The following is a 17,297-nucleotide window of genomic DNA, read 5'->3' as shown; positions in this document are numbered from 1 at the left end:
TTGTCTTGCATTAACTCCCAAGATTCTTAAGAGGAAATCTGGAGTTTAAGCTTTGTTTTCATGCTTCGTTCTCATTCAGATTTCAAGTGGTCTCTAACTATCCTCTTTGAGGTCTGACAAGTACTACAACATGGCTGAGCCTTGAGGACATTATGCTGAGTGAAATAAGCCAGTCACAGAAAAACAAATATTATACGATTCATTCAAATGTAAAATTAAATGTAAAATTCATTTATTGACTATTACCCTAGTCGGACTGATGCTAAAGCGGAAACTCCAATTCTTTGGCTACCTCATGCGACGAGTTGACTCACTGGAAAAGACTCTGATGCTGGGAAAGGTTGGGGGCAGGAGGAGAAGGAGACGACAGAGAATGAGATGGCTGGATGGCATCACCGACTCTGTGGACATGAGTTTGAGTGAACTCCGGGAGTTGGTGATGGACAGGGAGGCCTGGCGTGCTGTGATTCATGGGGTCACGGAGAGTCAGACACGACTGAGCGACTGAACTGAACTGAACTGAACCCTAGTCAAATTCACAGAAATAAAGAGTGGAATCGGGCTTGCCAGGAGGCAGAGGAAGGAGAAATCGAGGAGTTGTTTACTGAGTATGGTGTTTCAGTTTTGCAACATGAAAAGAGTTCCAGAGATTGGTGGCACAGCATTGGGAATGTACTGTGCACTTAAAATTGGTTAAGCCAGGAGATATAACGTTGTTTATTGCTGTTTAGTTGCTAAGTTGTGTCCAATTCTTTGTGGCTCCGTAGACTGTAGCCCTCCAGGCTCCTCTGTCCATGGGATGTCCCAGGCAAGAATACTGGAGTGGGTTACCATTTCTTCTCCAAATGTTATGCATATTTTACCACAGTTAAAATTCTTTTTTAATTGGATGAGAGGAGTATAGCCAAGGTAACCCTAATAGTGAAAATCTCTGGAAGCCCAAAACTTTGAAACTTCCTTCTTTGAGGAAGAACCAGCTGGGAAGAATGATCTCTGACAAAAAGTAAATAGCAGGCAGATAAGGTAATTTCTGAAAAGACCTCAAGATCACTCAGTAAGGAAGCCATTAATGGCACACATCTATTGTTTTCTTCCAATCTGAAAGCTATACTTTTCATTTTTCATAAATGCAACATCATAATTGCAGTTAGATAATCATTTGCATAATTTTTGATTTATTATTCCAATCCACCTTAGTTTAAAAGCTTTATTACATGTATCACTCATATTACCAGCATTCAGTCCACAATGCAGAACTTAGTAAACACTTAAGAAGTACTTGTATGAACTATTATCAATATTTCACCCAAATTACCTATTGCATGAAAAATACCCTTGTCAGAGTCATCTTTAAATTGTCAACTAATTATTTTTAGACATACTTCAGTTTTTGGAGATAAGCAGACTAGGTTTTGAGCTTTCTTTCTGCTTCTTATTGCTCATGTGACCTTAAGAAATTTGTTTATCCTCTATGAATTTCAAACCTCAAATTTTCAATTTTTTGAACCTCAAATTTAGGAATAATGTATAGAACCTGTTTGGAGGTTAAGTAAAACGTCAGCTAGAAGGCATGATGCCATGGGAACTAACAAAGAAAGAGTTTCAAGAATAATGCAGTTAACAGTGAAAAACCTCAAAAAGGTTAAATAATGCATTAAGAATAGTGACAAAAACTATTTACTATATGCCTATAATGAACCACATACTGGAAACCTGAGTTGGATTAATCAAGTTCAAAAGAGATAGAATAATAATCCAGGTAGTAAAACCAGAAAGGACGAAAGTCACTGAGACATTTAACCACATTCAGGTTAATGCTGAGGACAAAATCTTTTGGATTGGAGCTTGCTGTGTGTTATAAGAAAATGAACAAGTAGATTGTTCTGGATAGTAGGGGTTGGGGCATTCTACAGTTGGGAGTTTGGTATTTTTGCTACAGTCAAATATTAAGAAAAGCAACAAGAGCAAAATAATCATGAGCATAACTTGATCTGATTTTTCTGTGTTTTAACTTAAGTAAGATCAAGTAGGGCTGTAATATGTGAGGATAAGATAGATAATTTACATGATTGTACCAAGTGGCTTATAGTCCAGAGGATGACTTTTTATCAGTGGACAACAATTCTAAGGGGGAAGAGAATCCTGTAATTTAATCTGCAGCAGTGATTATTTAAAATATACCTCATAACTGGAAATAAATAATTGCCCTCTCCTTCCTGACTCTATAAAAAACAAACAAAAAAACCCCAGAAATCATGGGGAACAAGAAATAACAAAGAAATAGACTTCCATAGCTTACCATATGAACCAGCAACTCTAATCACTGTAGATCCTTGCTTTCTGAACCTATGATACAGGAATCTTCCAATGTCTCCACTCAGATGGAGAGAGCAAAAGTGAAGGGCATGAAAGCTATTTATCAGGAACGGCCAAGTATTAATGTTCTTAGCCAAATTCTCCTTCCCTGTACTTTAACAATACCGAGAAATAGCTGCAGACATACCACAAATCATACCACAAACCTTGGTTCTATTCCTCTTTTCCCCATCATCCATATTCATCAGGGAGGAGTGATTCTTCTCACAGTCACTGTCGCACATATTACAAATTATTTCGGTAGAAAAGTTATAGCAGTTACTTCCATACTGTATCCATATCTCTGAACATAAGTGAAGTCCCGGGTCTGAATAAGGAAGGTCTATAAAGATATGATACATACACACATATGCATGACAGGTATGCACAGATATAGTACAAATTAGCATATACATCAGAATTTCTAAATATTTGCATTATACATTCAAATGATTAACAGGAGTTATATTTTGAAAGAGATGACTGCTTAAAATATGAGAGAAGGAAAAGAACACAGCCTGAGATGAAACAAGATTTGGATTTGGATCAATCTGAAGATTGAAGAAAAATCATGGCTATAGAGGGAAAACAAAATGAAGGGATTATTCAAAGCACTCAGAGAAAACTTCAGAATGTTTTGTTTGCTGCAAAAAAAAAGCAAGACCTTATTCCATATCTATTCTGCTATTGACCACCTCAATGTTTTCAGTGATATTTCTATAAGACTCTTCTTTAAATGAGTCAAATAGATTTCAGGTTGAAATCCAACTTCTTCCCATTATTTATAGGAACCTTCATGGTACTCCAGTTTTCTCTCTTAATCCACTTAGTGTCCTGTCATCCATTTATCTTGAAAATCTTGAATTTTTCTTGAGAATGTCTTGCTATCTCATTACTTTTATGGAAACATGCATCCAGTCCTTGCCTTAAATAGTGTACCCCATTCAGTCTGAACTGTTTCCTCCAACTATATGGTTTCTTGCACTATGTGTTCATGTTTGTGAACACTTATTACACTGAATTATAATTTTTCTGTTTACTTGTCTGCTTCTCCTGTCACACTCAAGATGAGAAATTGTTGTAACTGTTATACCAAGAAAATGTATATTCTCTAGCTTTCCCAGTTGCTTGACATATGGTGCACAGTGCACTTTTTTGATGAAAAAAGATAAGAAGTTAAGAGAGGGAGGAAGAAAATCGGTGATATTTATACAATTTTCAGGAGAGGAAAGGATATAGTTAATCTCTAAAAATATTGAATGAGCTATCTGGCAAAGCCTTGGTTTCTACTATCATTGTTGACACCATACTTCATATCCAACTTAATCTGAACAGGAAAGTTGCCTGTTCATCACTCCTCCCTGGTCTTCCATCCTTAAAATATATGTATAAATATAGCTGATTCACTTTGTAAAAATTCAACATTGTAAAACAATTATAGTACAATAAAAATTTTAAGAAATAAAGTAGAGGGCCAAAAAAAGAAAAGTATTCAGATAGAGTTCTCACTTCTAGAGAGATCTAATGGAAAAACTATCTTCTTTATTTTTTATCCTCTTTAAAAAAACAATAGAGGCAATCCACACTAGCCATCACTTCCTTTCTTGAGTATCAACAGAGAAGCAAAAATCCTAGGGTATATAGGAGCACCGGCACATGAAAGGAGAAGGCAGTGGCACCCCACTCCAGCACTCTTGCCTGGAAAATCCCATGGACGGAGGAGACTGGTAGGCTGCAGTCCATGGGGTTGCTAGTTAATCTCTAAAAATGTTGAATGAGCTATCTGGCAAGGCCTTGGTTTCTACTATCATTTCTGACACCATACTTTATATCCAACTTAATTTGAACAGGAAAGTTGCCTGTTCATCATTCCTCCCTGGTCTTCCACCCTTCCACACGACTGAGTGCATTTGCTTTCACTTTTCACTTTCATGCATTGGAGAAGGCAATGGCACCCCACTCCAGTGTTCTTGCCTGGAGAATCCCATGGACGGAGGAGCCTGGTGGGCTACAGTCCATGGGGTCGCCAAGAGTCAGACATGACTGAGCGACTTCACTTTCACTTTTCACTTTCATGCATTGAGAAGGAAATGGCAACCCACTCCAGTGTTCTTGCCTGGAGACTCCCAGGGACTGGGGAGCCTTGTGGGCTGCCATCTATGGGGTTGCACAGAGTCGGACACAACTGAAGCGACTTAGCAGCAGCAATAGCAGCAGCAGCACATGAAAGAGAATTCTCATGATTAAAGAAAAAGAAAAAACTGCCTTCCTCCTCAAAATGACTTCAAAAAAACAGACTGATATTTTAAAATGTATCTCTAATCAATTTACTAAGATGTCTCCAAAAGATAGTATATACATAAGGTAAGAATAGGATGTCACCAAAAAAAAAACCCCAACAAACTCTTAAGAATCATTCAAAAATATGATAGCCAAAAAATAATCAATAGATTAAAAAGTAAAATTTAAGAAATCTTCCAGAATCTAATGCTAAAATAAATAGAAAATACAAAGGAAAGATGATAATCTGTAAATCTGAACATCTGAAAGAGAGAAGTCATGGAAAAAAGAGAGGAAATTAAGTGAAGTAAAAAATAAACTATAAGGAATAGCATGTATATTCCCTAAATTTGAAAGCCCTAAACTTTCAGATTGAGAAGAGTGCAGCATGCCAGGCTCCCTTGTCCTTCACTGTCTCCTGGAGTTTGTTCAAATTCATGTCCACTGAGTTGGTGATTTTATCTAACCAGCTTATCCTCTGCAGCCCTTTCCTCCTTTTGCCACCAATCTTTCCCAGCAAAAGAATCTTTTCCAATAAGTCTGCTCTTCGCATCAGATTGGTCAAAGTATTGCAGTGTCAGCATTAGTTCTTCCAAAATACTCATACCCAAGAAAAACCCAAAATGTCAGGACCCCAGCAGCTAAAGTTAGGTCATTTTTATAGAATGAAAATTATACTGGGGACAGACTTATTAACAACATCGTTTTCCAGAGACAATGAAGTAACTCCCTCAATATTCTCTAAGAAGTGAATTTTTAGCCACAAAATTTATAGCTAGCCAAGTTAAAGAATTATTTCAGACATATGAGAATACAGAATATTTATCTTCCATATCACCCAGCTAAACACCATCACAGCTAAACTCCATTAAAATGTTTCAATGTCAGTGCTAAAGAAGGAAGAAAGAAGGGGTGTAAGAAAACCTAGTCTAAGGAGAGAGAAGGCAATTCATTTGAAAAAAAAATAATTAAACATATAAAGAAAATAAGTACAGAAAGATGAAAATGTTTATTTAATAGAAGAATCTATACATATTTACCATATTTTTATGGTTTTTCTTTAATTTTGTAAATATTTCAGGACTTTGAACACAATATAAAAGAAGAGAGAAAATTGGGGAAAACTATGTTACTGATAACTCTGAAACAGAAAGATCTTTCACTTTTATTTTCCTTCTGTTTTAACTCTTCAAAGTACTTGGAAGTAAAGTTACTCAACACTTTAGTGTGTATTCTAACATATTAAAATGATGTGCTCACCTGAGACAGTTGTAGGCATATCTGTGGGTAATGTGGTTGGTTTCACACGTTCTGTTACATTCAGTTGTACATCATAAACTGTCTTGCTATTAAAAATGAGCTTGTAGTAATCTATAATTCATAGGAGGAGATTAATAACTTTCACATAGAATCTTCCAATAAATTATACTACTAACACATCAGTTATTTAAAAATGTAATAGAAAGCACATTTTAAAATGATAGCTACATAAGAGTAGAATATCAACTTTACATACTTTTTAAGATTAACATTTATTTGAAATAATAATGCTTGATGTTACTCAAGAGAGTACTAGTTCTTATATAAGGAAATGCCCAAATAAGTTAAAAAATACAGAACAAAAAGTGTGTTATGCAGAGATTTTAAAAAAAAAAGACTGTAATTCAATAGTTAGTTTTTAAAAATGCAAACCATACTTTTGAGACCAGGAGTCACCAGAATACATTAGTGAGGCTACGTGTTGTAACTTTGAGTTTCTTGGACAGAAATAACCATATTTTATGGATATAGAATTAGTAAACACTAACTCGCTTCAGAATTAAAATAATAAGAATTTCAGAAAACAGAAATAATGAATCTAAGAATATCAGGAGATTCAAAAAACGTAACACCTCCATTTTGTGGATTATTAAACAAAGTCCATCTTTTCTACAAGACTGATATTAGTTTACTTGTCAGCCCTTAATCCTAATAGAATCTTTAAGTTTTATCAGAATTAAATGAGAAACAATCACAAAGAATGGACACAAAGAAACAATTATTGCCGTAATCATCCTCTATTTCCTTAGAATGCCTTTGTACCCACTCTTGTAGGAGGATAGGGAAAGGGAATAAGCGTTTCTCAATGTCATCCAGAATTGAGAAGAGATACTTCAAAAATGTCATGAAAATGAAGAATTTATTTCTAATAAATAGACTTCTCATGAAAACTCTGTGTATAAATGAGTTATGTTTCTGTTGCATTAATTTTATAACTTTTAGAAACATAGGATTTACATTACTCTCTTCAGCATTGGTTGCACTGAAGGAATCTGATATTAAAATAGCCTAAAAAGAATGACTAGTGTTACCTGGTCATACAGAAATGAAACCTGTTTTCCTCTGTTTAGCTGGAAGTTTTATATGGATATGTCTCAGGATTTGGATTCATTTGCAATATGCCTAAGAAAAGTAATGGCAACCCACTCCAGGCAAGAACTTGCCTGGAGAATCCCAGGGACGGGGGAGCCTGGTGGGCTGCCGTCTATGGGGTCGCACAGAGTCAGACACGACTGAAACGACTTAGCAGCAGCAGCAAGAAAAGTAAGGGACAGCCTCAGAGAAAAGTGAACACTTACGCATTAAGCCCAGGGCTGCCAGTCCAGCCAGCACCACCAGGTTCAACAACAGTGAAACAAAAGCAATAGGGTACCACACCTTTGATGGAGCGCTGTGTCCTGTGAGACGAATGACAAGAAGTCAAGCATTTTATGTTACTTCCTCTTTCCTTAATTCCTTCCAACTCCTGCTCTTCTATACATAGTGGTATCAGACTTCTAACATTTAATTTAAAAAATTGCTTGCAAAGTCAATGAGACTTCATTTATATTCAGCCAACATAAATACACCTGTACATTCACATCTGACACTAAAAACACAGAATTTTATATAAATGTGATCATATGACATTCTGGATATTTTAGGAACACTCTCACTTATATTTTAGTAGTAGTTTTCCCTCACTAACTTCTTTTTTCTAAATTTATTTATTTTAATTGGAGGCTAATTACTTTACATTATTGTATTGGTTTTGCCATACATTGACATGAATCTTCCCCAGGTGTACATGTGTTCCCCATCTTGAACCCCCCTCCCACCTTCCTCCCCATCCCATCCCTCTGGTTCATCCCAGTACACCAGCCCCGAGCATCCTGTATCATGCATCGAGCCTGGACTGGTGATTCATTTCACATATGAGTCTTTTTCTCATTGGTCTACCTTCCTATCTCCAGAATGTTGACCACCTGCTGGGTGTTCTTCCTTATGTTTTCCAGGCTAGTTTTTTGTCTGCTTTTATTATTAATTTTTTTGAATTTTTAATTGGCCTATAGTTGCTTTATAATGTTGTAATGGTTTCTGCTATACAACAACCTGAATCAATCATGAGTATACATATATCCTCTCCCTCTTAAACTTCCCTTCCAGCCCACCCCCACCCCCCTCTAGTTCATCACAGAGCTCTGGGCTGAGTCCAGGATAGTTTTGAAATATGCTATTTAATATAATTGCTAACCTTTTCTCTGATGATTGATTTTTTTCAAGTGATCTATTTAATATATGTTATCATGGCATCTGGTCCCATCACTTCATGGGAAATAGATGGGGAAACAGTGGAAACAGTGTCAGACTTTATTTTTTTGGGCTCCAAAATCACTTCGGATGCTGATTGCAGCCATGAAATTAAAAGACGCTTACTCCTTGAAAGGAAAGTTATGACCGACCTAGACAGCATATTAAAAAACAGAGACGTTACTTTGCCAACCAAGGTCCATCTAGTCAAGGCTATGGTTTTTCCCGTGGTCATGTATGGATGTGAGAGTTGGACTGTGAAGAAAGCTGATCACCGTAGAATTGATGCTTTTGGACTGTGGTGCTGGAGAAGACTCCTGAGAGTCCCTTGGACTGCAAGGAGACCAAACCAGTCCATTCTAAAGGAGATCAATCCTGGGTGTTCATTGGAAGGACTGATGCTAAAGCTGAAACTCCAATCCTTTGGCCACCTCATGCAACGAGTTGACTCACTGGAAAAGACTCTGATGCTGGGAGGGATTGGGGGCGGGAGGAGAAGGGGACAACAGAGAATGAGATGGCTGGATGGCATCACCGACTCGATGGACATGAGTTTGAGTGAACTCCGGGAGTTGGTGATGGACAGGGAGGCCTGGCGTGCTGTGATTCATGGGGTCGAAAAGAGTCGGACACGACTGAGCGATTGAACTGAACTGAACTGAACTGAACAGTAGAAAAATCCATTCTCCAACCCAAACTTTTATAATGCTTTCATTCCCTCACTGCTTCTCTCCCTAACTCTAGGTTGTACTGTGAGAGTTTATTAAAAATGATTATAGACTATGATAAACTTTCTCTTACAGTATATCTGTTTCATTGAAAGATTGTTTAGCCCTTTTATTATTGCAATTTTCATAATCATGCCATTATCAGCTATTGCTTTTGTATACACCTCTAAATGTCCCCTTAAACTCTAATTAATTAATCATGGGACTGAATATTTTCTTGAGTATTTCTCAAATGGAGTATATAATGATTTTTAAATTTTGCTAAAATGGATAAATTGTATCTTTTCTGATTTTAGATTAAATGAATGGCAGATATTTTCTTTCCATATCTACTCAATACTAAATAGTAACTAGTTACTTTAATTATTTCCTTGTTTATATCTATTCTTTTTATTGTTTATGGAACCTTATTATTTACATTTTAGATTACTTGATTTTATTATCAAAGTCCATATGATTTTCATATCTCTTTATTTTTTGCTGTATGATCTTCTAGGACCTGCAACTGGGCCTTAATGATCATTCATTCTTTCTATGAAAGTCATGTTGTTTCAAACTGTAAGATTTTAGTGCCACAATTTAATATCATAAATTAATTTGATTATCTTCCTCTTGTAGGGATTCTGTTTTACTAGGATCTGCTTATCTGGTTTTTTCTTTCCTCATCCAGATTCTGGGTTCCAGAAAATTAGCAACTTTTATTTGTTTTCCCTTGGCTTTACTGACTTTTAAGATTTGATACCAAGCTTTTGAGTACTTTGTGTGTGTGAAGTCACTCAGTCATGTCTGACTCTTTGCGACCCCATAGATTGTAGCCTACCAGGCTTCTCCATGCATGGGATTTTCCAGGCAAGAGTACTGGAGGGAGTTGCCATTTCCTTCTCCAGAGGATCTTCCCCACCCAGGAATCGAACCTGGTCTCCCACATTGCAGGCAGGTGCTTTACCATCTGAGCCACCAGGGAAGTTACTTTGAGTACTTTGAGAGGCATCAAATCTATGTGTGATGGAATGCACAGGTGTTTCTTTCACTAAGTGCCAATGAAATGCCAGAAAACAAGTTCTTCATTTTATAGCCCATAATAGAAGAAACCTGGTCCATTGTCTTCTCAGATGCAAAGTCTGAGGCTTTCTATAATTTAGGATTATAGAAGACCTTTTCTGCATTCTTATTTAGTTTCCACACTAACCCTCAGAGGCCAAAAAGATAAGCAAGTCCTCCCAGGACCACATAAGAAAGTTGGCACCATCTTTTTTCTATGGAGTCTAATAAATCTCAAGAGACTGAATCCTTCCTAGGCACCAGAGAGACCTGAATCTAAGCCTTTTATTTGTGAATCTTCAGACTCTTAATGAGGGCAGTGGTACACAATCTTTTCTTCATTGGCACCCCATAAGAGTTTGGAGTACATACCATCAATCTGCTGTCTGGTTGTTAGCCCCAATAGTAGCTCCTTACATGGGCTTAGGTATTTGCCAGTAGGAAATGGGAAAAAAAAGGCAGAATGAAAGTACATTTGAGCTGACTGAAACGCTAATTAAAATCAGTCTGAAATGAACAGTTATAGATGCATCATCCCTTTACCTTGATTTTCTCTTAAAACTCCAATAAAATATAGAAAGCAGTTAAAGAAGGCATATAGATTCACAATAACAAAGAAAGGAAACCACAGAAATGGCCTTTGGGAAGGTGGGTAACAGATACAAAAGCTATTGCTAACTTTGTAGGCACTTAGAAACTGAAACAAAGTCAGTAGTGAGGAAACAAAAGTGAGCTGACTCTCACATAAGAACCTCAAAGGCTCCTGGTATTTTATCTTTTCAAGTGGAGGTATGGGTGAGTTTGAAAACTGGGAAAATGCCTGAAAGATGACGTAAGGTTTAGGTATTCCCTCCTATGTATTTTTCTCTCCACTTTGTACAACAGTTACCCTCTCCTACCCGTTATAACAGAAGAATGCCCAGAGCAGAGTACTGGAAGATTCATTCAACTCCAGAATAGTCAACTGGCTCAAGAAGGGGCGAAAAAAATTCAAATATCAAAAACTGGGTTTCTCAGTGAATTGCTCCAGTTCATGAATGCTACTTCAGTTCATCACTTCATGGCAAATAAATGGGGAAACAATGGAATCAGTGGCAGAGTTTATTTCTTGGGCTCCAAAATCACTGCAGATGGTGACTGCAGCCATGAAATTAAAAGATGCTTGCTCTTTGGAAGAAAAGCTATGACCACCTAGAAAACATATTAAAAAGCAGAGACATTACTTTGCTGACAAAGGTCCAACTAGTCAAAGCTATGGTTTTTCCAGTTGTCATGTGTGGATGTGAGAGTTGGACTATAAAGAAAGCTGAGCACCTAAGATTTGATGCTCTTGAACTGTGGTGTTGGAGAAGACTCTTGCTGCAGGGAGATCCAACGAGTCAATCCTAAGGAAATCAGTCCTGAATATTCATTGGAAGAACTGATGCTTAAACTCCAATACTTTGGCTATCTGATGTGAAGAACTGACTCACTGGAAAAGACCCTGATGCTGGGAAAAATTGAAGGCAGGAAGAGAAAGGGATGACAGAGGATGAGATGGTTGGATGGTATCACTGACTCAATGGACATGAGTTTGAGCAAGCTCCAGGAGTTGGTGATGTACAGGGAAGTATGGCATACTGAAGTCCATGGGGTCACAAAGAGTCACACATGACTGAGCAACTGAACTGAACTGACTGATGCTGCTAAGTCGCTTCAGTCGTGTCCGACTCTGTGCGACCCCATAGATGGAAGCCCACCAGGCTCCCCAGTCCCTGGGATTCTCCAGGCAAGAACACTGGAGTGGGTTGCTATTTCCTTCTCCAATTGAACACTTTCATTTAGCAAGCCCATCTCACCTACACAAGCTCTCATTGAATCAGTTTAGTACTACACACTTAAGTGAGTATAGACAACCAAGGATCATTTGATATTTGAAGAAAGCAGCCAATATAAGGCTGAAGAAACAGAAAACACAGACAACAAGAATTTAGGGGAAGCAGAAATAATGCAATGAGAAAGTTCAAAAACTCTGTAAATAAACAGACTCTCTTGTATGACTGTGTTAGTCATTCAGTCATGTCTGACTCTTTGCGATCCCATGGATTTTCTAGGTTCCTCTGTCCATGGAATTCCCCAGGCAAGAATACAGGAGTGGGTTGCCATTTCCTTCTCCAGGGGATCTTCCTGACCTAGGGATCAAACCCAGGTGTCCCTCATTGCACGGGGATTCTTTACCATTTGAGCCACCAGGGAAGACCTTATAAGGCTGATGGAGGTATATAAATGTAGAAAACAATTTTGTCAGTTTCTTATACAGTAAACATATGCCATCCAACCCAGGGCTTCTACTCTCAGTTATTTTCCTTCAAAAATTTCTACAAATAGGTCTCTACAAAGACTTGTATGTCTATCAGCTTTATTCATACTAGCTCCAAACTGGAAGCAACTGAAATGTTCATCTACAGATAAGTGAGCTAACATGGTATGGTGTAGTTACACACTGGAATATTGTTCACCATGGAAAGAAATTCACTGCCAATGCATAGAACACAGCTGAATGTCAAAAACATTATGTGTACTGAAAGAAGCCAGTCATAGAAGAAGTCACAGTCAATCATTACATATTATTTGAAACTATTTGCATAAAACCTCTTCCTTGGTGGCTCAGATGGTAAAGAATTTGCCTGCAATGTGGGAAACCAGGTTCAATACCTAGGGTTGGGAAGATCCTCTGGAGAAAGAAATGGTAATCCACTCCAGTATTCCTGCCTGGAGAATCCCACGGATAGAGGAGCCTGGCAGGCTAGAGTCCGTGGGGTTCACAAAGAGTCAGACACAACTGAGCAACTACACTGCTATAACTACAAAAAACCTTTAGACAATGGAATAGTCTAGAATGACAGAAAGTAAAGCATTCTGATGAGCTGGGGCTAAAACAGACTGGTGGTGAGGATAAGATGGAGACACATAGGTTGTCTTCTTGTGGTGAAAGAAATATTGTAAATCTTAATTTTGGTTGGTTGTATGAGTATATATATTTTAAGTCCAGTCAACCATATGCTTAAGTGGGCATATTATTTTGTAGTTAAATTATAACATTGACTTGAAAGTACAATTTTTAAAACCATCAGAGAAGATGATTTTGCATCCACATATAAGAATAGGATGCCATAGAAGGAGCCTTTAGAAAACAATAGCAGAAGTTCATTGAAAATAAAATAATACCAGAAATGTTTTTAATGGAAAAAGATAATTTAAGAAAATCATCCATGAAATATAATAAATGATAAAATGATGAAAAATGGGAGGGAAAAGTCATTGAGGTTTAATATTATAAAAATTGGAAAGATTCAGAAAAGTACATGAATACTCTGGGGGGATGGATGGAGAAAGTAATTTAAAAGAGCTGATTCTCCATAATTAAAGGTCATGAGTTTATCACCTTTGGTTTGTCTTCCTTCTTTTCTCAAAAAATTTCTGTCTTTTATTTTTTGTTGAAGTATAGTTGATTTACAATGCTGTGTCAGTTTCTGGTTATATATATGTGTGTGTGTGTATATATATATAAATATATATACATGTGTATATACGCGTGTATATAGATATTAAGATTTTTTCCATTATAAGTTATTACAAGATATTGAGTAGAATTCCCTGTGCTATACAGTGGTTCTTGTTGGTTATCTATTTTATATCCAGTAGTGTACATATGTCAATCTTAAGTTCCAAATTTATTCTTTCCTCCCTTTCCCCTTTGGTAGCCATAAGTTTCTTTTCCACGGCTGTGAGTCTGTTTCTGTTTTGTAATGAGTTCCTTTTGTATCATTTTTCAGATTCCACCATAGGTGGTATCATACGGTATATGTCTTTGTCTGACTTTATACTTCACTTAGTATTATAATCTCTAGGTCCATCCATTTTGCTGCAAATGGCAATATTTTATTCTTTTTATGGCTTAATAGTATTCCATTATATATATATATATATATATATATATATATATATATATATATATATATACACCATATTTTCTTTATCTATCTTTCAGTAGACATTTAGGTTGCTAATATGTCTTGACTATTGTAAATGTTGCTATGAATATTGGGGTTACATGTATCTTTTTGAATTATGGTTTTCTCCAGATATATGTCCAGGAGTGGGATTGCTGGATCAAATGGTAGCCCTGTTTTTAGTGTTTAAGGAACTGCCATACCATTTTTCATAGTGGCTGCATCAATTTACATTCCCACCCACAGTTAGTAGACTTCCCTTTCTTCCACGACCTCTACAGAAAATATCTTTTGTTTTCCAAGGAAATCTTTATTTTTCTGCTGCGACGGCTCCCACTAGGTCCCTCTTACTCTTCTCCCTGCTCCAGTAGGTCTCACCTCTCAGAGCTCTGCCCTCAGTCGCCTCAGCTGCGCCCTCGATGCTCCCTGCTCCAGTTGCAGCTTCACCGCCCAGCTCCAAGTCAGGGGTTTCACGGCTATCTTTTTCAGGAAAGATAAACAGTGACAATGTTTTAAGAAAATCAGTCTTTTCTCTATAATCTTTTTTTGCCTTCTAATTATCCAGGTAGTCCTGTGTTCGTGGCTTGATTCTGATTCTGATGATAGATTTTTCCAACAGACAAACATGATGTGACCTTTTATAAAAATAAAATTGAAACAGTTTCAGTTCAGTTCAGTCACTCAGTCATGTCCGACTCTTTGCGACCCCATGGACTGCAGTATGCCAGGCTTACCTGTTCACCACCAACTCCCAGAGCTTACTCAAACTCATGTCCATCGAGTCGGTGATGCCATCCAACCATCTCATCCTGTGTTTACTCAGATATATAGAAAAGGATAAAGTTCTTACATAAGGAAATACACATTAGAAAATATGTAGCAGAACATAAGGGCTTCCCAGGTGGCACTAATGGTAAAATACCCATCTGCCAATGCAGAAGACATAAGAGAAGTGGGTTCGATCCCTGAGTTGGGAAGATCACTTGAAGGAGGGCATGTCAACGCTCTTCAGTTCTCTTGCCTGGAAAATCCCACAAACAGAGGAGCCTGGCACGCTACAGTCCATAGGGTTGCAAAGAGTCAGACACACTGAAGCGACTTAGCACAGCACTGCAGAACATAAATTGCATCTCCAGTTTTATAGGTACCTTGAGTCAGTGGTCTATGGTGTTAGTTGTATGATGAAGATGTAGTATTTTCCCCAAATACATGCAGTTCTTTCATCAGATGTTATAGAGACAGAGAAAATGACTCTTTGGAGGGAAACTAGTCCCTAACACATGATCCACTAACCTGATGCCTCTAATCAGAGATTTGTTCACATAGAGGGTTTTACTTCATTATTTAAATATAAAATATCTCATAGCAATGAAGACATTTCAGTGAATATGACTTTCATGTTTTGAAAAAACATCTTCCTACTGCTTCATTGTTATTAACTGTCTGGGAATTAAATTGCTGGATAAAGAAGACTGCAATTCTATTATGCTGAGATAAGGAGCCTTCAGTCTTATTCCTTCTCAGAAAGAAATAAATGTTTAATGCATAATCACTGACTGGGTGTCCCATGATCCTATGAAACTCATAGCATATACCTATTTCTTATCTTATAGCAATTAAATAAAAATATTGGATAGCTGTGTTCACACTATTGCTATCTTTTTCTTCCTCTAATAGCCTGTATGTAAAATCATCCTAAAATGTTTAAAAAATACAAGAAATGTTATTTTGGTGGCAACAGCAATCTGAATTTCCAGAGGTTTAGACCACAGTCTTTTTTCACACACTATGATGAACTTTGTTGTTGTCGTTGTTTATTCATTAAACCAAGTTTGACTCTTATGTGACCCCATGGTCTATAGCCCAGCAGGCTCCTCTGTCCTTGGGATTTCCCAGGGAATAACAATGGAGTGGGTTGCCATTTCCTTCGCCGGGGGATTTTTCCAATGCAGAGATCAAACCCATGTCTCCTGAGTCTCCTGCTTTGGTAGACTGATTCTGTACCATTGAGCCATCAGGAAGCCCCAGTGATGATCTTTCAGACTAAATAAGAGACATATCTAGGCTCTGGCATAGTGACTGATCTATGGACTAGTTCTCCAGAGTTTAAATCTCAGAAGGGACTAACAGCCTTGAATTGAAGACAGGAGAGCCCACCAGTATAGCTGAATAACCTCTTCTCTGGTTTTTTTGATCCTCAAGGAGAATCTTACCTGTTCTCTTGAGACTGTGGCTTTCCTGGGGTTCCTTTGTCTTAGGATTTGAAAATTTGAGAGTTGCGTAGGTCACTTCTTCAGGCATATTGACCAAAGCACAGTTCAGTCACCCAGTGTGCCGTGTGTATCACCTTGAACTCACAGAAGCCACTCTTAGATGGCTTGTGCATGCAGGGACTAGTTGACTGATCTCTCTTTGTAAAGACCAAGCAAAAGAAGTGGTGTCAGAAAGCAGAACTGTTCCACTGAGAATTTCATAACTGCACTATTCTCACCTCTGTACATCCCTCTTATCTCACTTTTTCTAACTTCCTCCACTAACACACCAAATTGAAGAAATGACTAAGAGAAAAATGTGGGTTTTAAATATAAACAATCTTTTATTTTTCAACTAGAGGGGAAACATCTGGATCTCCAGACTCAACACTACCCTATGGAAATACAAATAAACATGTATTTATTTCTGCACATATAATCAATTCTTAGAAAGCACGTGCCTGTGAGAACTCTGTTAGAATTGCATGAAGTACATAACCCATTGCTGACTCCCAGAAAACCACAGGTGAGTTAATTCTAATCAAACATTTTTTCCTTCCATTTTTTATGTGATTTTTTATGGATTGCAGATTCCTGAGAACTTAAAAGCAAAATATTAATGGATCAAAACAAAAATCAAGAAGAAAGGGACTACAATGAACTACACTAAATATTGTACCCCGTTCTCCTTTTAATTTACTTTCAAGAAATATTGGAGCATTGTGCAATAAACAGAAGATACCTTCCACAGAATTTAAAAGAAGAAAGAAAAAAAGAACAGTAAGGGGTAAATTTAGAAAGTTGTTCTGAAAACTGACTCAAGGAAAAAGGAAATTTCTTTAACCTATAGAGTTTGAAACGTTTTTAAAGACAGAGTGGTTCAGATCCAACCAGAAATGTTCAGAACTCATTGCAATCAGGATGAATACAGTAAATTTTTCTTCATGATAGACGGGAGAAACTCCACCAGGAGTTGGGGTGGAGACAGGGGTGGGGAGGGAATATGTAGGTAGCATGAGCTTTAGTGTTTTATTTAATAT

General features: G+C 37.3%; 1 protein-coding gene across 1 annotated transcript in view; it reads right to left on the bottom strand.

Annotated features, from left to right (window-relative positions):
- Positions 1-17,297, bottom strand: part of LOC129536568 (uncharacterized) — a 42,824-nt gene that overhangs the window by 3,485 nt on the left and 22,042 nt on the right. The window contains exons 3-7 of the mRNA XM_055395570.2: positions 16,219-16,415; positions 14,384-14,485; positions 7,254-7,352; positions 5,896-6,006; positions 2,523-2,698 (exon numbers count right to left, since the gene is read on the bottom strand). Coding sequence (XP_055251545.2) covers positions 2,523-2,698; positions 5,896-6,006; positions 7,254-7,352; positions 14,384-14,485; positions 16,219-16,306 — 576 coding nt within the window. The 5' untranslated portion in view covers positions 16,307-16,415. The remainder of the gene's footprint in view (positions 1-2,522; positions 2,699-5,895; positions 6,007-7,253; positions 7,353-14,383; positions 14,486-16,218; positions 16,416-17,297) is intronic.

The sequence above is a fragment of the Moschus berezovskii genome, chromosome 6 (genome assembly GCF_049115385.1).
Source record: "Moschus berezovskii isolate FMDL1 chromosome 6, NW_MosBer_1.0, whole genome shotgun sequence".
In the NCBI taxonomy this organism is placed as follows: domain Eukaryota; kingdom Metazoa; phylum Chordata; class Mammalia; order Artiodactyla; family Moschidae; genus Moschus; species Moschus berezovskii.
Note: the sequence above shows the minus strand (reverse complement) of the source record. Positions and strands in the feature narration are given on the sequence as shown.